Here is a 22,562-nt window from a genome sequence, read left to right as displayed (position 1 = left end):
ATCATGTAGAGCTGGTCAATATGAACATTTTAAGACCAAAATGACAAGTACATTGGAGCCAGACTCGATGGAGCCGGAAGCACGCTCATGATCACTTCTTATCTTGAACGTAGCACTAGCAGGTTAGCTCTGTCCATTTATAAATACACAGTATGATTTCAGCATATCTGTTTAGCCCCATACTCATTCACCTCACCCACAGGTCTCTCCATACCAGCTTTTAAAAGGACTTTCATCACAAATACCACTAATTCTCGCTGCCGTACAGAATTTTCTCGCTTATCTGAAGTAGCAACCTCATAATAAAAATAGTAGTGACAAATATTTTTGTCACTACATTTTAAGGACTCATTTGTTCACGTAGATTTACCACAACATTGTTCTAACTAAATGTAACTTGGGTGCATACTTGAATGTAGGAAGTATCAACGTTTGCACATTGTTAGTGTCAAAATGACCAACAATTGCAAGGTCGGTCAAGAGGTCATTCTTATTGTGTCGGTGTGCCCTGAGAACTTTATGACTTTGTTTTCAGACCATATATGCTTTATAATACAGAATAGTTTAGCTGAAAACTGGGGGGAAGGGCAGGGAGAGACATTCAGCAAACTGCCACAGCTGTAAATCGACCATGTTGTTACCTAACGTTTATTACTTAATTAGAAAGAGGCTTATACGTGTATTACAGTGTATACTAGCATAGGTTTGCCTTGTCTGCTGATCCTTGCACAACCCCCATGTCTCCAAGTCAGCTTTCTATTTAAATTCAGCCTAAGTGACAGATTTTTTTTGTACGATGTCACTCAATTTGACAACTCGTGTGCCATATACTGTGTTCAAGTCAACACTGAACACTGTAGAACAATTAAAACAGGAACAACTATATAGCGGCATATTTAGTCACAAGGTCAGTCGAGAGGTCATTTTAGCTTTCTGTTCCTCCTCACTCCTCAAATATTTAACAATCCAAACTCTGTGTAGTGTGTCAAACGTGTTCTATTGAATCTGACCTCTTTTCCCGATACATTTTTAGAAGAAGGAGCCGCATAGAGAATACACTGCCGGGGCTTAGGCTTTGTATTTAAGAGGGGATTTAGGACTGAGATTGAAAGACTCATTCCGGGGCTCATTCCGACTCCAAACCGTCTCTCTGTCGGCACGCCTTTTACATTTCTGTTTTCACTCTTCGCCTTGATCATCAGATTTTTATGACAAAGTCTGGCATTTGAGATGAGATAGAGTTGTGCTCACTGGCATGAAAGATCGGGATTATTCCACCAAATATTGCTGTAGTGGCGATGCAGAGGCTTGATTTGCCTTTTTGTTTCTCGTCTTTTGAAGTTTGATCATGACACGCGGTTCAAAATGATGTGCGAGGGGTGAAAGGCACTTTGTGTAGACTCTGGTGTCTTCTGGAGGAGAACAATTAAAATGGAGGCAAAGCTTTGGTTATTGATTAAAGGGGTGCTTGGTTAATCTCAGCAGGGACTCTTTATAAAGCTCCTCACACAATTACACAATTAAAATAGAATAAAATAGACGTACCTCATAAGTACAAGATTTGGTTCAACCTGAAACTACTGTATAATAAAATTGTGTATTTTTTGTGTTGTTTTAATTTTCATTTAACTAGATTTCAAGCAGCATAATGGCTTATTACAAACCACACATTTATTACTACCCATCTATGGTGGCCCTGCAGGGACATTCTGTTTTTTTTTTTTTTCTTCCTTCTTTTTAAACCAACAGTGAAAATGGGTCAGGTTAGGTGAAAAGCTAAAAGCACAATGTGTACAATTTGGTGTTTTTTCCCCAGCTGAACAAATTGCAGCTCATTCTGACATTTTCATAACAAATAAAACCCACTACACCTGCACCATCGGTAAACTGAAGCCTCTGTGCTGTGAATGGGAGTGGCTGGCAGCTCATTGCACTAAACACGCATAATTTGTGATGGTTGTTAGTGGAGAGTTGGGTGTAGCTGTACAAGATGTGCTAGATGACTAGAGTTTAACATAGTTTACTCTCCTTATTACTTTAGATACCTCAACCTTAAAATATTGTACTGTGATTAGAGACATATTTCAACAGTTACTCATGGATTACCAGCGGCAATTTGAGCAGCACAACAGTTGAGTTTGTGCATGACGTGTTTTTAACAATTCTAAACTTTTTTCTGTTTTTATTTTTTATTATTTGATCCACGGTCTTTGGTTAACAGAAGAGTATGTCATAAAAGAAGCATAACAGAAGGGAAGGACTTTGTTGTAGCTGATTCAATATAGACCGAAATGATAACAAAATATTTTAAAAAAGTAGTCAGTTGGACCAAGTCTTGAGGTTATCATGATTGACTGGCTCGCCTCTGTTGTATTCTCATATATCACCGCTAGATTTTATCTGCGTTGCTACAGTGTGATAGTGGACAGCTTTGGCCTGACAGAAAAAGACCAGGAAGCAAAGATGAGTCTGAACAAAGGCCAGGTGAGGGGAGGGAGGAACAGGTTTCAAATGTGCCATCTACTGGTGGAAAAAATAAAATTAACTTGCAGATGGTGGCTTTAAAACGCTACAGTGGAATAAAAACAAAACATTTTCAGCTGACAACTTATTCCAGTTTTCCATAAACTACTTATTTCCATAAAATCAAAATAACAACTAGAGTAAGTCATGCAGAATTGCTACTTGTAAGCTCATCTACTTTCTACTTTACTAAACCCTATTATTTTTTGATGAAAGTTGAATGTGTACACAGCCTAACGTTGAACTCAAAGGTCACTGGGGCGTAGTGTAGACAAACAGACAGACGGCCATACGCGGTGAAAACCCTCTCCAGACGCCTCACTATCGGCTCGTATTTACCATAGCCCGTGCTGAACCGCTCTCCCGCTGTGATCCAGTGTCGTGCTGTCAAACCACTGCACCTCTTCCTCACTATTAGCACAGAGGAGTGGAGGGCTAGCTCATTAGCCACGTCTGAATCCGTGCGCTAGTCTTGCTGGCACACATCCGCTCTACTGCTGCAGCTCGGTCCCTCAAGCAGCCTGGCACCGGAGAGTGTATAACAGGTTTATCTGCGCCTTCAACACCATACGGTTTTGGGACGTCATTAGGGAAGAAATCAGCCAGACTTTTAAAAAATAGGATGTAGTGACAGGTTGTGCAGCGGAGGTAAACCATAGGAGACAGCTGAATTTGTCATCCAGTTATTTTCTGTAATCATATTTCTATTTTGGATACATTATTATCATGCATTCATTTTGTAGTCTATCCTTTGCCATGAATAGCTGGTGCTTTTGGTCGTGCGTGTTGGTGGGTTCATTATTTAGCAGAATTCAGCCAGCAATTAAAGAGACGGTAGAGTAAAGTGCAGGATAGTGTTTATAGTGATGCTAACATTTCAAACTCGATTATTGATACTTAATACCAATTACAATACCACAATAAAGATAAAAGTGCTCCTTTTTTAGTAATAGAATGTAGCTTTCGTATACAAAATAGTACTTCTCTTAGCATGAGGACTTATATTGGTTCTGATAAAGCTCAAAATGAAAACTGCTCAGAAAATCTAAAATGTTGTTTATGTGAGTTGTTTTTTTGTTGCTTTTTTTCAATACTTGTTCAAATCTGTATCTAGTTTTGATATTAGTTTTAGTATCGATTAGTGTCTGAAACCATAGTGCGGGTTAGTCATGGGTTTCAGCCTCTGTTAAAAGGCAACAGCTCTTCAATTAAACTTTTACATCAATTACACAATGCATATATTTTTAACTTGCTGCAGACTCTCGAAACTCCTACACAGTATCGTGGACCTGCACCTGCCCAAAACACAAGCGTGAAGTTTCAATAATATGCCGCCAAATGGTTGTATTAGCTGCATTAACTCCTTTTAGCTTGTAGGGTTATCAAAAATCAGATGCTAATCGATAATAAGACCATATCAAAATTAGAAACTCAATTTAACAAGTATCGATACAGAAAAAATGCCATAAATATGAAAGAATTATACCTTTTATTGTTTTAGAGTAATATTGGCACTTTATCAACACCAGTATAGACCCACGTTTAACTTAAAGAACGCACTTTTATTTTGTTTATTTTGTTTTTGTTTGTTTTTTCATTATTGCAGTATCAAAATTCGTATTGAGTATCAAGCCTTTTCCTTCGTATTGAAATCAAGTTTGAAATTTAAATATCATGACAGCACTACTATCTTGTATAAAACAGGAGATCAAGGGGTTCACTACAGTGTCAGAGCTACAGCATACAGCTAAACAAAGACGTAGGTTATACAGACTGAAGCCAAATAGTTGGAATGGCAAGATGGAGGAGGCGAGAGAATGCATTTTTGATGATTGTGCGATAGCAAAGTTAGATCTTCTTTCTATCTTTTTGAGACTCGACAGTCGCATAGACAGAGAGATGAGATTTCTGGTGTGTTTAGCTCTGCGTTGAAACTGCTGCATCACTCCCCAACTTGATGTGTTCTTCTCATTCCATTTCTGTCCTAGTAGCCTTTGGCCTACAACACAAATAACCTAGTTTACCCTTGTTTTCCTAATTACACTTCATGCTCGTATCCTGCTTCCATTTTCCCTCACAGCCAAGTAAAAACATAATTACTGCAAAATTCTCTCTCTCTCTTCTCACTCTCTCCCTCCCTCACACACACACACACACACCCCCACACACACACACACACACACACACACACCAATGTCAAAACGCACACTGGGCCACACCATTCTTGCTCTTCTAGCACATCACGTTGAACAAAGTGAGGGCACAGAGGGGAGAAAAACTGTCTACTGTTGGAGTGGCTTTGAATGGCTTCCAGCATTGTCCCGTGCGGCAGAATGGAGCCCTCTGTTTGCAGTCCAGAGACACACTGCTGCTCTGTGGGCTGTACTGTACATGTATGCAACCGCCAGCATGCTAATCAGGTTCACAGAGCGGGCACATGCTAGCAGCAGACGCGCAGGGATGTGGCGCTCGCAAACATGCTTTCATATGCTATTAAAGGCTTCGGAGAGACGCACCGTGCCGAGCCAAGATGGACTCCGCCACGCCTCCATGCGCATCTATTTCTATAACTGTGTCATCAGAATGTGTAAAAGTAAATTGAGTAGATGCTGCCGAGGGATAGTACAAGAAATGATCAAAAAATTCTTGGATTTCTAAAGAAAATTCTCATAGCATTCATCACTAGAGTTGTCAAAAGAATCGAAAATGAAATGCTGGTATTGAAACTGGGTTCTCTTTTAAGCAAGTATCGATATTGAAAAACAAATGTGGGTATCATAATTGGTATTGAGTATCGAGGCTTTACTTTAGTATCAAAATCAAGTTTGAAATTTCGGTATCGTGACAACACTATTCCCAAATGTCTTGCCCAAGGTCACAACACTAAAACGCATTGGTCGAAAGCTGCATTTGAACCACCTAGCTTTTAGTTTGAGGGCGACTACTCAAACCTAAATTGTTTTGCAGCTTGAGCTCAGTAGAAGCTATCCTTACGTCCAGTCTGTGATAAATGTACTGTGAAACTGTATGGTTTTGGGCCACTCCTGTATGTATGGGTGGTCTGTCCAGTTTCATCTTGTATCCTGTATTTTCTGCACCACAGCTCCAAACCATACTCGGTGTGGGGGGGGAGGGGCCACAAGACTTCAATGTGACCGAGGAATAGGAACGCACCAATCGCAGGACGGCCCGTATCCGTCGGAACAATGGTGGCACTATTTTGGCCGCGGAGTTAGCTGGCCTTGCATAACTTTGAAGCTTGTTTGGCATCACAACATAAGCTAGCATGGTGTGTTGATGTGTATAATCTGAGGGCCTGGCAAACGGAACAACGTAAAATGTATGGTGCGCGACAGAGCGGAGAAGCTGACAGGGAAAGAGAGGGTGATGTGCGCACGGTGCGGACTGTATAAGATTGCAGTGTGTATTGCTGTGAATTATATTGGTACTTTGCAGCTGATGCCATCCACATTCCCTCGGGGTGCGATGCTAACTAGAGACCGCACTGTCCGAAGCTTTGTTTGACTTTAATCTGATCTTCGGTTTTGGTTCAATCTGACCAGAAGGAACTGAGTTGGAGAGATGATTTATGCTGTTAAACAAGTCTCTCACATATCAATTTACAGTCACAAGCTAGCTAGCATTAGCCAACAGCTTCACTTAGTCACACTCACCCTTTTTTGTTGATAATAAAACACCTAAACGGGGCCATGAACACACTTGATCACAGGCTCCTGAAAAATTAGTTGTTTATCCATTTTCTAGTTTTTCTAAATATTTATCAGGCTGCGTTCGCTAATGTGTGCATTGTGTCACCGTGGTAACTGCTGAACGTTCCACCGTAGATATACAGGTAGAGTATCAATTGAGTTTTCAGCTACCTTGGCCTTCTTGTGTCTTGAACGTGCCCTACATTGTAAGACCCATTGTTGAAATTGCAGCCATCAGCAAAGTAAATCTCAGCACATGAAGCAATAACTAAAGAACATTATCCTGCTCTCGTTTCTTGTGGCTTTTTGCTAAATTGGAAGCTGCTTAATTTATGTGGTGTGATCGAGCCCGGATAGCAACGCAGCTAGCTCCAGGTCGTTTTATAGTGTCGAACGCCACTGGAGCTCGCATTTTATCACACCTTTTTATAACAAATCTCAAAAATAGCCTATAAATCCCCATGTGCTGGAGCAACAATGCAAAGATATACCAAGGTGCTGTTGCTATAAACAAGGAGCGAGATGTTTTGTGTTTTGTTTACCGTGAAATAGGTCACATTAAGATCAGATAAGCACTAACAATATGTGAGAGTGTTGGTATTGATATTTCTATTGGGTGACCGTGTTTTACTTTACTTAAAGTTTAAATCAGGACAATGTTGTAAACAATTGTATTATATGGAAAAAAATATATAAATAAAAGTTAGATAATGACCAGTACCTTTTATAGAACTGTGGAATTTTTAGTACTATTTTACCATCATTGGCTTGTTTTGTGATTCTTGATACTGGATTGTTTTACTGCATGTATTTACCATATAATTAAACAGTTTTATGTCTTTTTTGCAGGTCGTCTGGGGTTCCCTCATCCAGGCGGAGACAACCCTCTGTCCCTTAATGGTACGTGGCAAGTCTATTAAGAAGCATTCATGGTTTATTGTTTGTAATTCGTTGTGGAAAGCTAAACGTCTACTTGTATTAAATCATAGAAGTGTTTTTTTTTCACGCAATTTGTTAGTTTCTTAAAAAAAAAAAAAAAAAAAAAGATAAGTTGTAATATATTTTTGTCTGGTAATTTTGATTCTTGAGTCTGCCTTTTTTTTGTCAGCGACTCTGTCCAACCAAATATTTCATTGTTGCATCCCTTTGTGCCCTTCTGCTTTCTAAATGTCACAAGTCATTGCAACCCTCTGCCCGGGCTGCTGAAGTACTTTCAACACTAAACCGTTTTCTTCACCGTAAACAGTTGATGCAACGGTTTAACTTCTTGTAATATTTGCTCTAAGAATACAAGGAACAAGGAGACTGTATGGTCAAAAGAAATAGTAGGATTGGATATAGGTGAAATGAAGGACACTGGCCGGTTTCTGAAAATGATACTTATGGTGCAATCCGTATTATAATGTATTGATATTTTGACTAACAGACATTGTTTGGTCCATGGGTGTTTTGTCTTGGCTGTTTACCGCCTCACAGTGACCTACTTGCACAAATGTGTGAGCATTGTATAGTTTCTAAGCACTCTCGAGGGTATAGAAAATGCAATGATCAGATTGTAGGCCACTAATTTGTACTGTTATTTGGCAAGCTTTCTGCAACCTTGGCTAGAAGAATTGAGACTTTATAGCTTGCTTCATAGCTTTATAGCTTCGAATGAGATCGTACTTTTTATAAGATTACAGCCTTAGTATTTGGTAGCTTAATCAACGAAAGATTTTCTCAGTCGACTAAAAGCATATCCTGCAAATTGATTATTGGTAGTTGACTAAAAAAGGGGGCGTGGCCGCGGGAGTTCATGCAAAATCAACTATTAAGGCAGAAAAAGTACTAGGAAATAATGTATTTTGTAAAGCCAGAATGTGTTTAATCTGCCTTTTTACATATAAATACAAAAAAACACCAAATCTTCAGCTAACGCACTCCTTTCTGCCGTTGTCCCTTATAAATTCTTATCTACTGAAAAATGATTTGTTTTCTAATGTTTACCTTCGCCAACTAAGACACCATTGACCAACTAATCAACTAAATGACTACAGCACTACCAAATACAATAATATGGTACATTTTAATCATTTTTCACATATTAAACAACAATTCTGCTCAGTAGTTCATCCTCGGTTAAGCAGCTGGCACTAAGGGTTTCTCCTTGTTGCCTTGTTTGCCTCTTAACATTTTCTAACCTGACTGTTCTGGGTCCAACTGGTCAAGAGCCACGAATGTACAAGACTCTGGTCACATGGTACAGTAGTCACATGGTCTGGTCACATGGTGTGAAGAGTTGTCATAGCCAGGGGACAGATGGTGGCAGTGGACAGGCAGGACTCACCAGCTCAACAGCAGCAATAGCAGCCTCTTGAGTGGATCCCTCCCCTGATTTGTCTCATAAACACGCATGCATCATTCCCTTCATTCTCCCTCACTTCACCAGCCTCTTTATCCAACGCTTTATTTTTCTGCTTCTCACACATTTTTTTATAGCACTCCCCGCTCTCATCCAATCTGCTTTACTATCTCTCTCTCTCATCTCGCCACGGCTCCCTCTGACCTTCCCACAGAGTTAATGTCCATCTGGGCTGGAAAGTCCGCTGAGACCGCTGTGGATTATTTCCTTGTGTGTTCAGGCCACCTCTTCATCCTATCCCCGTTCTTACACTTTAGATGGGTCAGTGTTTCAATCTCTCCTGTGTCCACTTCATTCTAATTCACTCGACTTTCTACCAATTCTCCAGGGTTCTTTGCAAAAGTACCTTATTTTTCACTAAGCAAATAAAAAGGAAAATCTAATCCAACAGGTGAGGGGTAAAATGCGATTCGTTTGATTGACCTTTGTGGGATGAGATATACCCGCGTTTTAGAGCTGTAAAAGATTGCGTTTCTCACCAAAGATTCGGCAACACGGCTACCCTTGCCATTTATTTTCAACAAATGTATCCTAGTTTTTTCTTTTATCACAATTTGCTCTATTTCTGGGGTTGCGTTTTGGTTGGCGTTGCAGTGGCATTTTCTATGGTGAAATCAGTATGCTGCTGCTGCCCTAGATGCAGCTTGAAAAGGTTTCATAATTGTCAACCAACACAGTTAGTCATATGTAGTGCGCTCTGTGCCTACAAGCCTCGTCTTTGTGCAACTGCTGTCTTCGCCGCTACATGTTTACATTAGAATCAGCAGCATTAGAAACGGCAGGCGTTTGGATATGTCACATAGACATGTTTTGAAATCTTACCCTGTGGTCGAGGGATATTAGAAAAACATGCTGTATGTGCTGTGCCTCTGTGGCCCAGCTTTTATCATATTCTATACAAGTTTGTGACTTTGGAAGTGTGACATTGGGTTTCGATGTTGGGATCCTTTATTACTCTTGGCAGATCTTGCAGTCCTCAGGGAGAAATAACTGAATTCTGCTGCACTCATATGACAAGCTTGTATTACACTAACTGATTTTTCATTGGCTCTGCTGTTTTACTGCACTGCTAGTCGGTACACACCCCACATGAAGTACATCTATTGCCTACTTCCTCTGTCCTCGGTACCTTTGCTGTCCTTGCTTTATCTTAATCATATTAGTTCCACAGGGTTCAATCCCCGGACCGTTCCTAGTTCTTATTTTCTGAGATTCTGAGAGTTTTATCTATTTTTTGAATCAGTCAACTGCATTCTGTTGCACAAATTTAATTTGTTTACTAATTTTTCCAATAGTTTTGTGATAATTAAATTCCTACAAGCTCTATTTTTGTCCTTGGAGTTTGGCTGGGAATGAGATTTTGTACAAGTTGTTTTTTTGTTTTTTTTAGGTTTTTTTTCTATTCTTTTTTTCCCTTTTTTTCCACTGCTGCAGCTGCAGAGCGTGACCTTGATTCAACAAAACTCTTCATGAAAGCTTTCTTAAAGAATGGTAGAGTTCATATTTTTGGTAACACTTTGGTAATATTACTAATAATTTGCCTTACCATTAAGATGTTTTGGCCTGAGGTCATACTACACTGTAATAAATCTATATTGAATAAACCTTGAATGTGCTGTTTTTGCATAGTTTACTCTTGGCCCAAAGACATAGTCATAATGTTCATTTTTAAATTTCTCCTTATTCCACATGCAGCCAGGAATTATAGCAGGAGACGAGGTAAAATATGTTATATTGTTTTTGTCTCAATTTTCAGTTTGACATCAAGACATTTTTTCTTATAATTTACCCGTTTTTCTGGTTTCCTTTGATCTCTGTGCTTGTATACAATACGTATCCTTCTTGTGTGTTATGTGAAGTGACGCGCTGTCTGCATGACTGTCGGGCCTTGTTAAAACTTGTCATTGCTCAGCCTCAGTGTATACGCCTGTTTTTCACACACGTTTCAGTGCCACACATTAGGAGATGCTAACCCCAGTGGCTGCTCCATAATGAGGCATAGACACTCTGTGTTAGCGGCACATGGCCTGGAGCGCTCAGTGTAAGCTCAGGCTAAACTCTCCCATAAATCTGTATAAAGCAGCTCAGAGCAGGTTGTATGGACGCAGGGACAGGGCAGGGAGGGTTTAACCTCCGCTACACGCAACACTGGCCTCTGTGTGGCTCTTCAGATCCACAACAGACAGGATCTTTAGGTCACTTTGCACTCATCCTTTTTATGTACATCCAGTGCTTGCTGTTTTTACTCATTGATACATTCATATCTTTGTAATTGCATGATGCTTTTGTGATGCTTTTTCTGTGTTTTCAGATTATGCTGTCCTTTGTCTTGAGAATCAATACAGTGTGTTATCTTTTCTATACATGTTTACTTCCATAAAATAAATGAGTTTGCACCTGTAATAATAATTATGTGTATTGTTTTCTGGCATTTGCAACATGCTTTTGCTTTTGAAGCAGAATATATATGGCTGGATTATACTGTAACTTCAAGTCTGATTTATATATCAAAGGGCCTTTGCTTATTTGCATCAATACTCTTAAGTATTGGTTAAAAGCAACGTCATTAAAATACGCTGAAAGGCAGTTTTCTACTGCGGATTGGGTTCACTTCCTCCCATCAGGTAGATGACTCAAGGCACTGGTATAATTGCCACTGTATATTTGCCATTACCGCTCCACCATGTCCCACTGACCTCATTTTAACCCTTTACCCATGAGATAAACCTCTCTCTGAACTCTGTCTTTTTCTCCTTGTGTTATAGGCCATTCCTCTCTCTTCCCGATGGAGGATGGTTTTCCCGATGAAGAGCGTGGAGAGGGCTTGGCCGGTCTGGGATCTCCTCACTGCTTCCCACATCAGAACGGAGAGCGAGTTGAACGCTACTCTCGCAAAGTGTTTGTGGGTGGACTGCCTCCTGATATAGATGAAGGTACATACAGGTTTTTTTTATAGACCGACTGAGTCAAAGCAGAGACCAAATGTAAACAGGAAATGCCCTTTTTGACAGATGTAGCCTTAAGGAAATGTCATGTGCGTCTGGTTCTTTTCAGATGAGATCACAGCCAGTTTCCGACGCTTCGGTCACCTGTTTGTCGACTGGCCTCACAAAGCGGAGAGCAAATCCTATTTCCCTCCCAAAGGTACAGGCCCACTTTGGTACTGCTGAATTACATTTTACACACGGCAAAACATAAAAGCTCAATGAACATCTGTTTTTCTACAAAGAATTATTGGAATTACTGTTGATTTAAGTTGTAGGTTTAGCAGGTGGACAAATAGGTTCACACTCAATTATCTAGATGTAGTTACAGACCATCGCTTGTTCTTTTGTATCGTATTTACTGATAGACTTGCGTCCCAGTATTCGTGTCAATCTAAAACGGTTTAAAGGTGCACTATGGAACATTTTTGGTGGGGAGTAAGCTACCGGTTGTTTCCATGGGGAGGTTATTGCTTTGTCCAGAAAGTTCTACAGTAAATCATTAAACTTATCAATTTCTCATCTTGTTTCTTGTGTCTAAAAGTATTGAAAATCAGATAATAATCGATACTAAAACTATTATCAAAAGTAGATATTCATTTGAGCAGGTATCGATACTAAAAAAAAGTCACATTCACAGGACAGAAATGAACCTTTCCTGATTAGCTTTATTTACTGTGATTTAATGTAAAAAATCACATTATATCATCTAAAAAAATAGCTTTTTTATTATTATTATCATCGTGATATCTGAATTTGTATAGAGTATCGAGTCTACACCTTGCTATCGAAATCAAGTTTGAAATTTTTGCATTTTTCGTGACATCACTACTGTGGAACATTCCAGGCAAAGCAAAAACAGACCCTCCACCGGAAACGTTACACAGTGTACCTTGTAAAGATACTTGCTTTTTTACTGTAGCAACAAGACTTCTTCTATAAGACATACCCCAGCCGCACTTCTCCTTAAACGTTTATACAACAGGCACAAACATTTGACTAGAGGTTTTGTCTGTTTCTGTGTTTGTAAGCCCCCCGCTGTGAGCTCTGTATGTTGGAGGCTGACAGAGTTACCATATAATCGGAGGAACACCTTGCAGCGTGTTGCCTGTCAATAGTGTGTACTGATTGTGTGCTGTGTGTGTAGGGTACGCCTTCCTGCTGTTCCAGGACGAGAGCTCTGTTCAGGCTCTGATTGACGCCTGTATTGAAGAAGACGGAAAACTGTACCTGTGCGTGTCCAGCCCCACCATCAAAGACAAGCCGGTCAGTTCAAGCTTAGCATACTGGCTTTTGTTGTTTGTATGATATTTGTGGGGCACAGGTGTTTATTGGATGGGACAGTAAAGGTGGGAAAAGGGTGAAGATTGGGGAGAGACATTCCGCGAATTATCTGCTACGGGAACTAATCTCATAACGCTGAGGCCAGTACAGAGCCACTTCCCTCGACCATACGGTATATAGTTCAACAGGAGCCTGAAATCATTCCCTCCCTATTGTGAATCAAAATACCATTTTCATAAGCAATACTTTTGTTGTGGCTTGAGCTGTGGCAACAAAGTGACTACAGACTGTACAGTAGTAGTTTAACCGCTCTTCATTTTACCATTTAGGGCTAAATATACTGTAGTATTCACCCAGAACTTTGCTGTTTTGACTTGGATAGGATTTTTCAATAATAATATCAAAAAACCCCAGCATGTCTACATTCAAATTTAGGACAGGAATTTTATTTAACCTTTTGAAGTTGAACCTGTTTTTTTTTTTTATATCAAAAAGCCTTTATTCCTGTGGTTCTGCTGTGAAGTCTGCTGCTCCGTTCTGCTCACTATGAGTCTAATAGAAGGCTGGCAGGGTCCTGGCTTAGACTCGCTTTAGTCCTGATTCAGATCTGGTAATCAGCCCTCCTACTTAGTCCTTGTTTAGTCCTGGTACATTCCTGGTTCAAACCAGCTCTCTGCTTACAAAACATGAATATCTCCATAATTTTCAAAGAAAACATGATTGACACAAACGGTAAACTCAGCTCATTGCCGCTGATAGATTGCTAATCCTCCGCGCATATTGAATCATCTATTTATCGTCACTCTCGGCTTGAAGACTTTAGTGGGCTCTTTCTCTGTGATCACTGACTCTTTTTTTAAATAGTTTAATAACTCAGACAGAGCTTGGGCTCGTCTCTGTCGTGTCACTCTCTGCCTCATGTCCAGAACACAGACACAGTGGACCCGCCCCCTAATGTGTGTGTATGTGCATGAGCGGAGAGAGAAAGAGAAAATATATAATATAATATAATCAAATACCAACACAAAACAAGACATATATTGTACAAGTAATACCGTAGATAACAGAGCCTCCTGACTGACAGCTCTCTCCATAACCATACATGCCAACTATATATTTGTGTAGGTTCAAATTCGACCCTGGAACTTGAACGACAGCGACTTTGTGATGGACGGCTCGCAGCCTCTGGACCCGAGGAAAACCATCTTTGTGGGAGGAGTGCCCCGCCCACTCCGTGCAGGTACTCCTCTACCTCTATTGAGCTTTTGCAGTGTATTTAAGACCCTTTCGTGTGATTGGATCTGTTTGACTTTCACACTTTATATTTAAAACTGTGATACAAACTCATCTACAAGTTTCTTTGATTAAATTACCACCAGAGTGAAAAAAAACTTTCAAATGTGTAATCATTATTTAAGTTTTGTTTCTGCTGAATGATGTAGATAATATCAGTCCCAAATTCACCCAGGCTCAGATGGGGAGCTCTAAACGGCTTTGTTCTTAATAAACATTGGATCAGCTGCAGACTGAGATGAAAGACTGTGTGTCTCTCCATTGGTGTTATCAGGAAGTGCTCTCAGGCTCACTGTGGAGAGTAGTCACTTCAGTTTGATTCTTACACCTCTGATTAGTATTTTCCTCATGGTGGGCAATTGTCTTTGAGGTTTGTCTTTTAGTTGCCAGAGGTCCTTTGAGCTCCCAGTTCAAATATGACACTATTACACCATAGTACACCACCATCATGGTGTATGCAGTACTCCTGTACGTCTGGTGTGAATGTAGGAACAGTTTTACTACATCTACTGCTTTTATTTCATTATGACCCACTTTTACAGTTATACATTATTAAATTAACAGTCTTAAATCTTGAAAATAAACCAACCATATGAATGTTTCCTTCATCCTCCTCTGCCCATATTTGTCCCAAACCACTAGCTGTCAGTCACTGACACTGATCTTGTTATTGGAATAAATGTTAAATCTATACAGTTACAACAAGTTGAGAGAGCTCAGTTTACTGTAACTTGGCATATCTATCCATGGGTTTCAGAGTTATGATAAAAGTTATACAAGTTATTATAAAAGCTATAGCAATTAACAATTCAAAACTAAATATTATCTCTTTTGTAAGTCCTCAACATGTCACCATTAAACAGGAGGATGAAGCCCATGAGTGAAAGAGTTAAAGTAGCCGTGTTGTTTTTGCATGTTTTACTGCAGCCTTAGACTCTGTCCTCACTGTTCCTGCATCAAACTCGAGTTTAATACATTTGCTTGGTAAGTCAAAGCCCTGAGCTCAGCAGTGCTGCCTCAGAGTCCACGTGGAGCCGGCTCTATGGACTTAGTGCAGTGTAATCAAACAGAAGCCAGCACACACTGTTTGTTACACTATTTGTACTTCACATCAGATGATTGTTCCTACATACAGAATATTTAATTAATATGATCCCACCCCCCTCTTTGCAGTGGAACTGGCAATGATCATGGACCGGCTCTATGGAGGGGTGTGCTACGCCGGCATTGACACAGACCCAGAGCTGAAGTACCCCAAAGGAGCAGGGCGGGTGGCCTTCTCTAATCAGCAGAGCTACATAGCTGCTATCAGTGCTCGCTTTGTGCAGCTGCAGCATGGAGAGATCGATAAACGGGTGAGCTGACACAACGGGACACCTCAAACTGTCTGTGCGTTTGGCCCATTTCTGTGAAGAGCCACGCCTCAAGCCTTATCTCATGCAGATGTGGGGTGACGGACAAGACTGCGGCTGGACTTACAAGGAATAATAATAAACCCACTGCACTTTTTCCTTGAAATGGTCTTTTAATAGTCAAGCTTGAACCCTTTTAGTCATGCATGTATCATCTATTATCAACAGAGGAAATGGCATCCAAATATAAGGAAATAAATGTCAAAAGATGCTTTTAGCAATTCAAGACCAAATGAGTAAGAGAGTACAAAACCTGCATTAAAGACGTTGTGCCTGATTTTTACTTGAAACTTGAAACTTATTCACTGCAGTGGATTCATAAGCACTTTCCACACCTTTCAGAGGCCAGGGCGGAGTTTTGATAGTGCTAATAACAACCAGTATGCTAACAGTGTACTTCCTTATTATCAAACAATAAAGCTTTATTATTAGACGCAGATAGTACACAGCTGATGTACTTTGACATCAAGAGGCGCTCATACAGTACATCTGTGCTGGGACAAGACACATTTTGCTCAAATACATGGGAAAAAATCGGGAATGTTAATTCAATGTTAAGCTTCAATTATTATAAAACCATTCTGTCTGGTCAGCCACCAGAATTTGTTCATAGGATTTGTTCCTACTTAGTTTATTATTATCGACTCTTTATGATGTTTAATCAAAATAAACCTTGGATGATGTAAAGTCTTTACCCTTTTAAAAGAGATGCTCAGTACTTGTTGGTAAATGCATCTGTGTAAACACATAGAATATCATTTAAGGACTAAAACGTAACCTTCAGACGAGCTGCGGTTATTGAGTGTTCAAGTGTTTATTGAAGTAAAGTAAATATCTCGCTTATTCACTTTGTATATTTACAACTAGGGATTTGCACAACGTTTTATCTAGTTCATAGAAATGATCAAGGCTGCATTACTTTTTGTTACAATTCAGGACTAAAAAGTACATTAAAGTTTATACAGCACTGAGCACGAGATCAAATCTTCTTTGACAATATAATGTGCTAGTTCCCTCTTTCTCTAATTGTACAGAGCGATTATTCCTGAGCTAAAAGGCAAATCTGATGTGACCCAGTTTGTTTGTGAAAAGCTGGAGCGGTATTTGTGTCTGTTGCCCTGACATAAAACTCCACACACCATCCCAGCTCTAGTCTCTCCGTTCTAAAGGCCTTGCAGTGGAGTTTTGTATTATACTTTGCATCGTGGTATGCAAAGCTTTTGGCTAAAGCTCAAGGTCCAGCCTCAAATGCAGCCTCACCTTCTGTTGCCAGAGCAGCCGGCACGCAGACTTCTGTTCAAGCTGCCCAAGTCATTTGCACAAAAGAGAAAATCTAATAGTTTGTGGAGATTTGAAAGCATCTTAAAGCACAATCTGCAGAGAACGCTGATAAAGGATAAGTGTGCAAACCTCAAATGCAAATAAATCTAGCAGAGAATTAGAAAATAGTAAGAAAATTGAAAAGTCTGCCAAGAAGAACATCCAAGAATAACTGATATAATTTCCCTAGCTGTAAGCTTTTGACAAATAAGATTGTCCTTAATTGTATGAGGACACTGAATTGTAACTCAAGCCGCAAATACAGTTTGAAACTCAAAGATACATCATTTCTTTAGGGTCTCAGTTTTCAGACATCTGCAGTTTTTCTAGATAAGAGCAAATATGAATAACATGTGTAAGCACAAAAGGCCAACTGTTGGGTTCATGATAAGGATCACAGAATAATGGAAGGTTTCACTGTTCATCTCCTTAAACATATTTTTATAAACACTACTACAATATACACATCTATAAATACAGTAAACATGCGATTCTGAATGTTCAATATAATGAGTCTTTTTTTGTAATGATCATACATAAAATTAGGGCCTGTGTTTCCCAGTCCACTGCTATAAGAGAAGGTGTTTTTATTCTTTTGTGAGTGGTCGTCTTAGTCTGTAGAATATTTGAGGACATTCAGCAGCTGTAATAGCCCCCGTGCAGACCAGTGCTAAACTCCTGTCCTCTGCCCGGTTCTCGCAGGTGGAAGTGAAGCCATACGTGCTGGACGACCAGCTGTGCGATGAATGCCAGGGGACCCGTTGTGGGGGCAAGTTCGCGCCCTTCTTCTGCGCCAACGTAACCTGCCTCCAGTACTACTGCGAGTACTGCTGGGCCGCCATCCACTCACGGGCCGGACGAGAGTTCCACAAGCCCCTGGTGAAGGAGGGAGGAGACCGCCCCCGACACATCTCCTTCCGCTGGAACTGAACCACAGGCAACAGGCAACAGGCAGGGCAGGTAGTGCACCAGTCGCCAATCATTGTACAAATAAATGCACTTTTCTGTTGCTGGTTCCTTTTTGCTCTAAGTTCACCCAAAAGTTTCTTGTTTTTTAAGTTAATATATAGTATATCTATATTTTGAAAAAAAGAAAAGAAAAAATGTCCAGAAAAGAAAAAAAGACGTGTAATGTAATTTAATTTATAAATTTGATTTTTTAAATATTTTTATGAGTTCATACAAATGGATATATAGGAACGTTTGAAGTGTGTGATGGTACTCTGCTTTGAATTGGCCTGAACCATTTTAAAAAATATTTTTTATCAAAAATCTAATGAAATGTGACTTTAAAAATTTTATTTTGTGTAGCAGAGCTGTTCCTGTTTAGTTTGTATTATGTCTGGAGGCAAATGCAATGGGAACAGTGCATTATTGGCTGTTTATTGTGGAAAGGGTCGGGGCTCTAGAGCAAATATGACTTGAAAAGGGTGTTGCTAAAGAAGAGTGCACTTATTTCCATTAGAGAGAGTGCAGTTTCAGTATAGGAGACCCTTGTAGTTTACCAAAGCTGAATTTCTCATCACTGACAAACACAAGAGAGGGCCCACTGCGACGAATATTCACCCTCCTCGATCAAAGAAAAAAAAAAATCTCTACCGCAAATTTTTTTACTTGAAATTTCACATAAGAAAATCTCTAAGCAACATAACTATATTTGGGTTCGGATCTCCATTTTGACACATGCAAAAACTAATACCTCAAACTCAGCTGCTAATGTGCCGATTCCAGAAGAGACTAACCAGAAGATAACGCGCTATCTGTGCTGCCGGGGCCGTCCTTCCCGCCGATACGATGGGGAAGTGAGGTGTCCGGCGGCTGCGTGTGACGGGAACGGCACAGTTTTGTACTCACTTTGCTTCATCACCTTATTTTTGTATCAATCGCAGGGTTGTGCTAGAGACGGACAGCGCATCTACAGTATCTTTAGGGGAATGTATAGGAGGAGACTAACCATCCTCAGCTGAATGCGAACATGGGGCGAGCCAGAGAAAGCTAGTGGCCTCCGTTTTTTTTTGCAGTTTCAAATGGTAAAAAAAAAAAAAGCCTGTCTGTTAGTTAGTTTTTTAAATACATTTGTGCAATTCTCCCAAGTCTTTACGGAAAAAAAAACCTTTGCATCCTGGAGTCAGCTACTTTCTTTATTAACTCACAAAAGCAATGAAAGATGATCTGACTTCATCTGCACACATTTGAGTCGTGGGGGGGTACGTGTTTTCGGTGACCCCCTTCCCTCCTTCCTCCTGCCAAGTTAAACCAACTCAGCAACAGTGTTTTTGAAGCATAAATGAAGATAGTCCATGCAGTGCGCTCTACTACTACTACTACTACTACTACTACTACTACTACTATTACTACTACTACATGTCAACCGGGCTGCCCATACGAAAAGGTTTTTAGGGAACCAAAGATGGCGGTGCAGTAGTGGGTCACGCTGTAGCTTATTTTCTGTTTTTTTATTAATTATATTACTCTCATATATTTTTTTATCACTATCTACCCAGTAACTGTCACGCACCTGTTGGACTCTGGTAAAACCAAAGATTGGCCTTGTGAACTTATTATATTTCTACATTTTAAGTGCAGTCAGACCCCGTACTTCTCCGTAGCTCAAAATGGAGGCGACTTATTTGCGTTACAACACACAAAGTGCACACGGACAGGCGCAGTCGTCAAAATGGTTTGTCGTTTTGAGTGACGTCAGGGAGCAGTCTACAGAAACTTGAGTCTACACTAGTGAGTTACCTACCCTCATTTGTAACGCGGTGTCAACTCGGCACCAGTTTGCACCCGGACATGAGTTTTGTGGGTGTGGTGGGGGAGCATTTTAGAAGTTAAAACACTTTGTGAAGAATTTGCTGTTTAAAATGAGAAGAAAAAAAGATTATTTTATACATGGCCTGCTGATTTTTGGTACAGTGTGTTTTCTAGCTAAATTATTTTGTCATGCACATATAAACATTTATTATGCACTACTTTTCTAAATAGTTTTTCTTTTTCCAACAGTCATTTTAGGCACATTTTTCACGAATGGGGAAACTCCTTTTTGCAATACCTCAATTTTTCACATTGTGAAAGGTAGCTTTTGTACTTTTGTTACTGAGAGATCTGCATATATGGAGCTGTTGAGTGATTTCAATATATATTATTTTCAATTATGCTTTTTATACATTTCAGTGCTGAGGAATCTTTACAACTATAAGTGCGCACTTGTGTTGAGGCGACTTCAGATCTGCAGAGGACAGACCAAAGTGAACATTCTGTTGGTCTTAGCTTTTAGATGTGTCCGTAACAGCATGGCGACAAAAAGACAAAAAACATGTTGTTGTGATTAAATGGATGTACATGCCTTGTAACACGGCTCTACTAGTTGGAAAATGGTAACTTCTGTCTTGGTTTCCTCTCCGTAGATGGAGTCATTAACTTATTATAAGGAGAATGCAAAATTTGGTTCACGCTTAACGCTGAATCTCGTATCACACGAATGGATGTTTGGTGTTTAGATATTTTAATATTTAAAAAAAAGTATAAATATCTATATCTATATATATATTCTTGAACTTGCCAACTAGCACCTATCGTAATCCTTAGCATGCATGACAAAAAAAGAGAAAATGACAAGTACATGAATTAGCTATAAAAATTAATTGTTGTGGTGTGCACCAAATGTTTCTCAAATATTGCGTTGTTAAGGACACCCTATAGTCCCACACGATGTCCCCTCCCCCGAGACCCCGATGACCCCGCCCCACGTGTTGAGAACCCCTCGCTTCCCCATTCGCAGACCTCTAAAGATGAGAAACGACACAAACTTTCTATATTGACAAGTGGGCAGCGCATCCGTATTGAACACTGTTTTTTACTCTAACCTTAGACTTGAGCTGTCTTGATCTTTCTATAATAGACCTATCTGGAGGAAGGGGAGCTTAAAGACTTGAATGTGGTAAATGTTGCAAGTTAACTTCAAGTTGTTATGTGCAATACTTCTTTTGAACCTTTTTCCAGATAAAGACTCTTTGCAATGTAATTCTTTAATGCCATTTTTAATTGCAGACATTTAATTAAAAAAGATGTTAATATGTTTTTCACAGTCATTTTCTACTGTTATTGTAATCCTTTTCATGCTGGTGTTTGTAAAAAAGAAAAGAAATCAAACTATTTGTACTAATATAAATAATTGAAGTTATTTTTAAAACATTAAAAGGTTTTGTGCTTATTTGCCTATTTTATTTCAAGCTACTGTGATTGATTGCTTTGTAATTATTAGGTCAACAATGTATTTAGCTGTTTATTGGTATATTTTTAATTGGAATGTATAATTGATTTTTATAATTTTGATCAGATTTTTGTTATATTTTTGAGGTGAAGCTTTTAATATGTTAAAGTGTCTAGTTTTTACTAATTGCTATATTGTGCTCCACAATATATGGTTCACATTTTCTGAAGGAAAATAAATATTAAATATTTGTCTGTTAATGATATTACTTAATGGCAAGATTTCAATAGTTTTTAACTGTGTATGGGAAGGTTGTTGTATTTATTAATAGCATTTTTTACTTAAGATATCACCTTAATTTTTATTGTCATTTCACTTTATAAGTTCCTATTTTTGTATTTTTCTTTCTAATTAAGTTATGTACTATGGATATGTCCATATTTCTAGGAGTTGGTCTGTAGAAGTGCTAGTGAAAAACGAAAAAGAAAAATCTAATGTTATTTAATTGTTTGCAGCCAACTATTTATAACAGTATGCATAATTTTTAAATATTTGTAATGTGAAATGTTGAATGAAATAAATCTTAACTGTGATGAAAATATGACCCTGGCCTGGTTATTGTTACAAAGTATTTTCTTCTTTCGAATTATTTCTAAACACAGAAGTCGACTTTGGCCATATTCTTGGGCTTTCATCACTGCTGCCCTCATTTCCTATTTATCTGCCAACACTCACCAATAAACAATGACCAATGACCTCCTATCAGGAAGTGAGGGCTTTGCTTCAGCAGGAACCAAGTGCAAACGCTACAGATACAGACGTGGCTTTTGGCGACACCTGGTGGTGACATTATAGATTACAAACATCATTGTGTGGGTCAAGAACGTCATCTTCAGTGGGCATTTGTACAAGTAGGAAGAAGTGTAAACTAAAAGGCTTGAGTTGTACTGGACCTTAAAAGTATTTGTGCTTTGTAGACAAGGCATGCAGGATTTTAACTTCTGTGTATATTTGAAAACATTTGACTGGTTTGGTTTGTACTTTAAAGTAATCTGCCCTATATCCTATAATATTGTGTACAGAGCAGTGGTTCTAATCCCTCTGCGGCTCAGGCTAAGCATCACTCAATGTTCACACAACTAAAGTGATGTCTGTGCATTTTCTGGGTCAAGGGTCAAATCTAAGGTAATTTCACATCAATAAAGTCCTCATGAGAAAAGACACTGCACTACTACATGTTTAAGCGGGTCAGTACTTTAAAACTACAATAACAGGCCACACCAACATATTTAAGCATTTTCTTTTTGGTGATGTTCACATTTTACTCTCTGAAACACATTACTCTGCTGTAAAACATTTCACTGGCAGCTGACACACTTTTAATGAAACCGCAGCCCAAGGTTCGGCTCCTAAATCTGT

General features: G+C 39.3%; 1 protein-coding gene across 1 annotated transcript in view; it reads left to right on the top strand.

The window, feature by feature from the left end:
• cpeb4b (cytoplasmic polyadenylation element binding protein 4b) overlaps nucleotides 1-21,742 on the top strand; it is a 41,710-nt gene extending 19,968 nt beyond the window's left edge. Inside the window, exons 4-10 of the mRNA XM_033978747.2 lie at nucleotides 7,083-7,133; nucleotides 11,400-11,567; nucleotides 11,689-11,778; nucleotides 12,766-12,884; nucleotides 14,028-14,142; nucleotides 15,369-15,550; nucleotides 17,630-21,742. Of these exons, the coding sequence (XP_033834638.1) occupies nucleotides 7,083-7,133; nucleotides 11,400-11,567; nucleotides 11,689-11,778; nucleotides 12,766-12,884; nucleotides 14,028-14,142; nucleotides 15,369-15,550; nucleotides 17,630-17,857 (953 nt within the window). The 3' untranslated portion in view covers nucleotides 17,858-21,742. The remainder of the gene's footprint in view (nucleotides 1-7,082; nucleotides 7,134-11,399; nucleotides 11,568-11,688; nucleotides 11,779-12,765; nucleotides 12,885-14,027; nucleotides 14,143-15,368; nucleotides 15,551-17,629) is intronic.
• The last annotated feature ends 820 nt before the right edge of the window (nucleotides 21,743-22,562 follow it).

Source organism: Periophthalmus magnuspinnatus, chromosome 14 (assembly GCF_009829125.3).
Source record: "Periophthalmus magnuspinnatus isolate fPerMag1 chromosome 14, fPerMag1.2.pri, whole genome shotgun sequence".
Taxonomy (NCBI): Eukaryota; Metazoa; Chordata; class Actinopteri; order Gobiiformes; family Gobiidae; genus Periophthalmus; species Periophthalmus magnuspinnatus.
The sequence above is the reverse complement of the archived record's forward strand: the minus strand, read 5'-3'. Positions and strand labels throughout refer to the sequence as shown.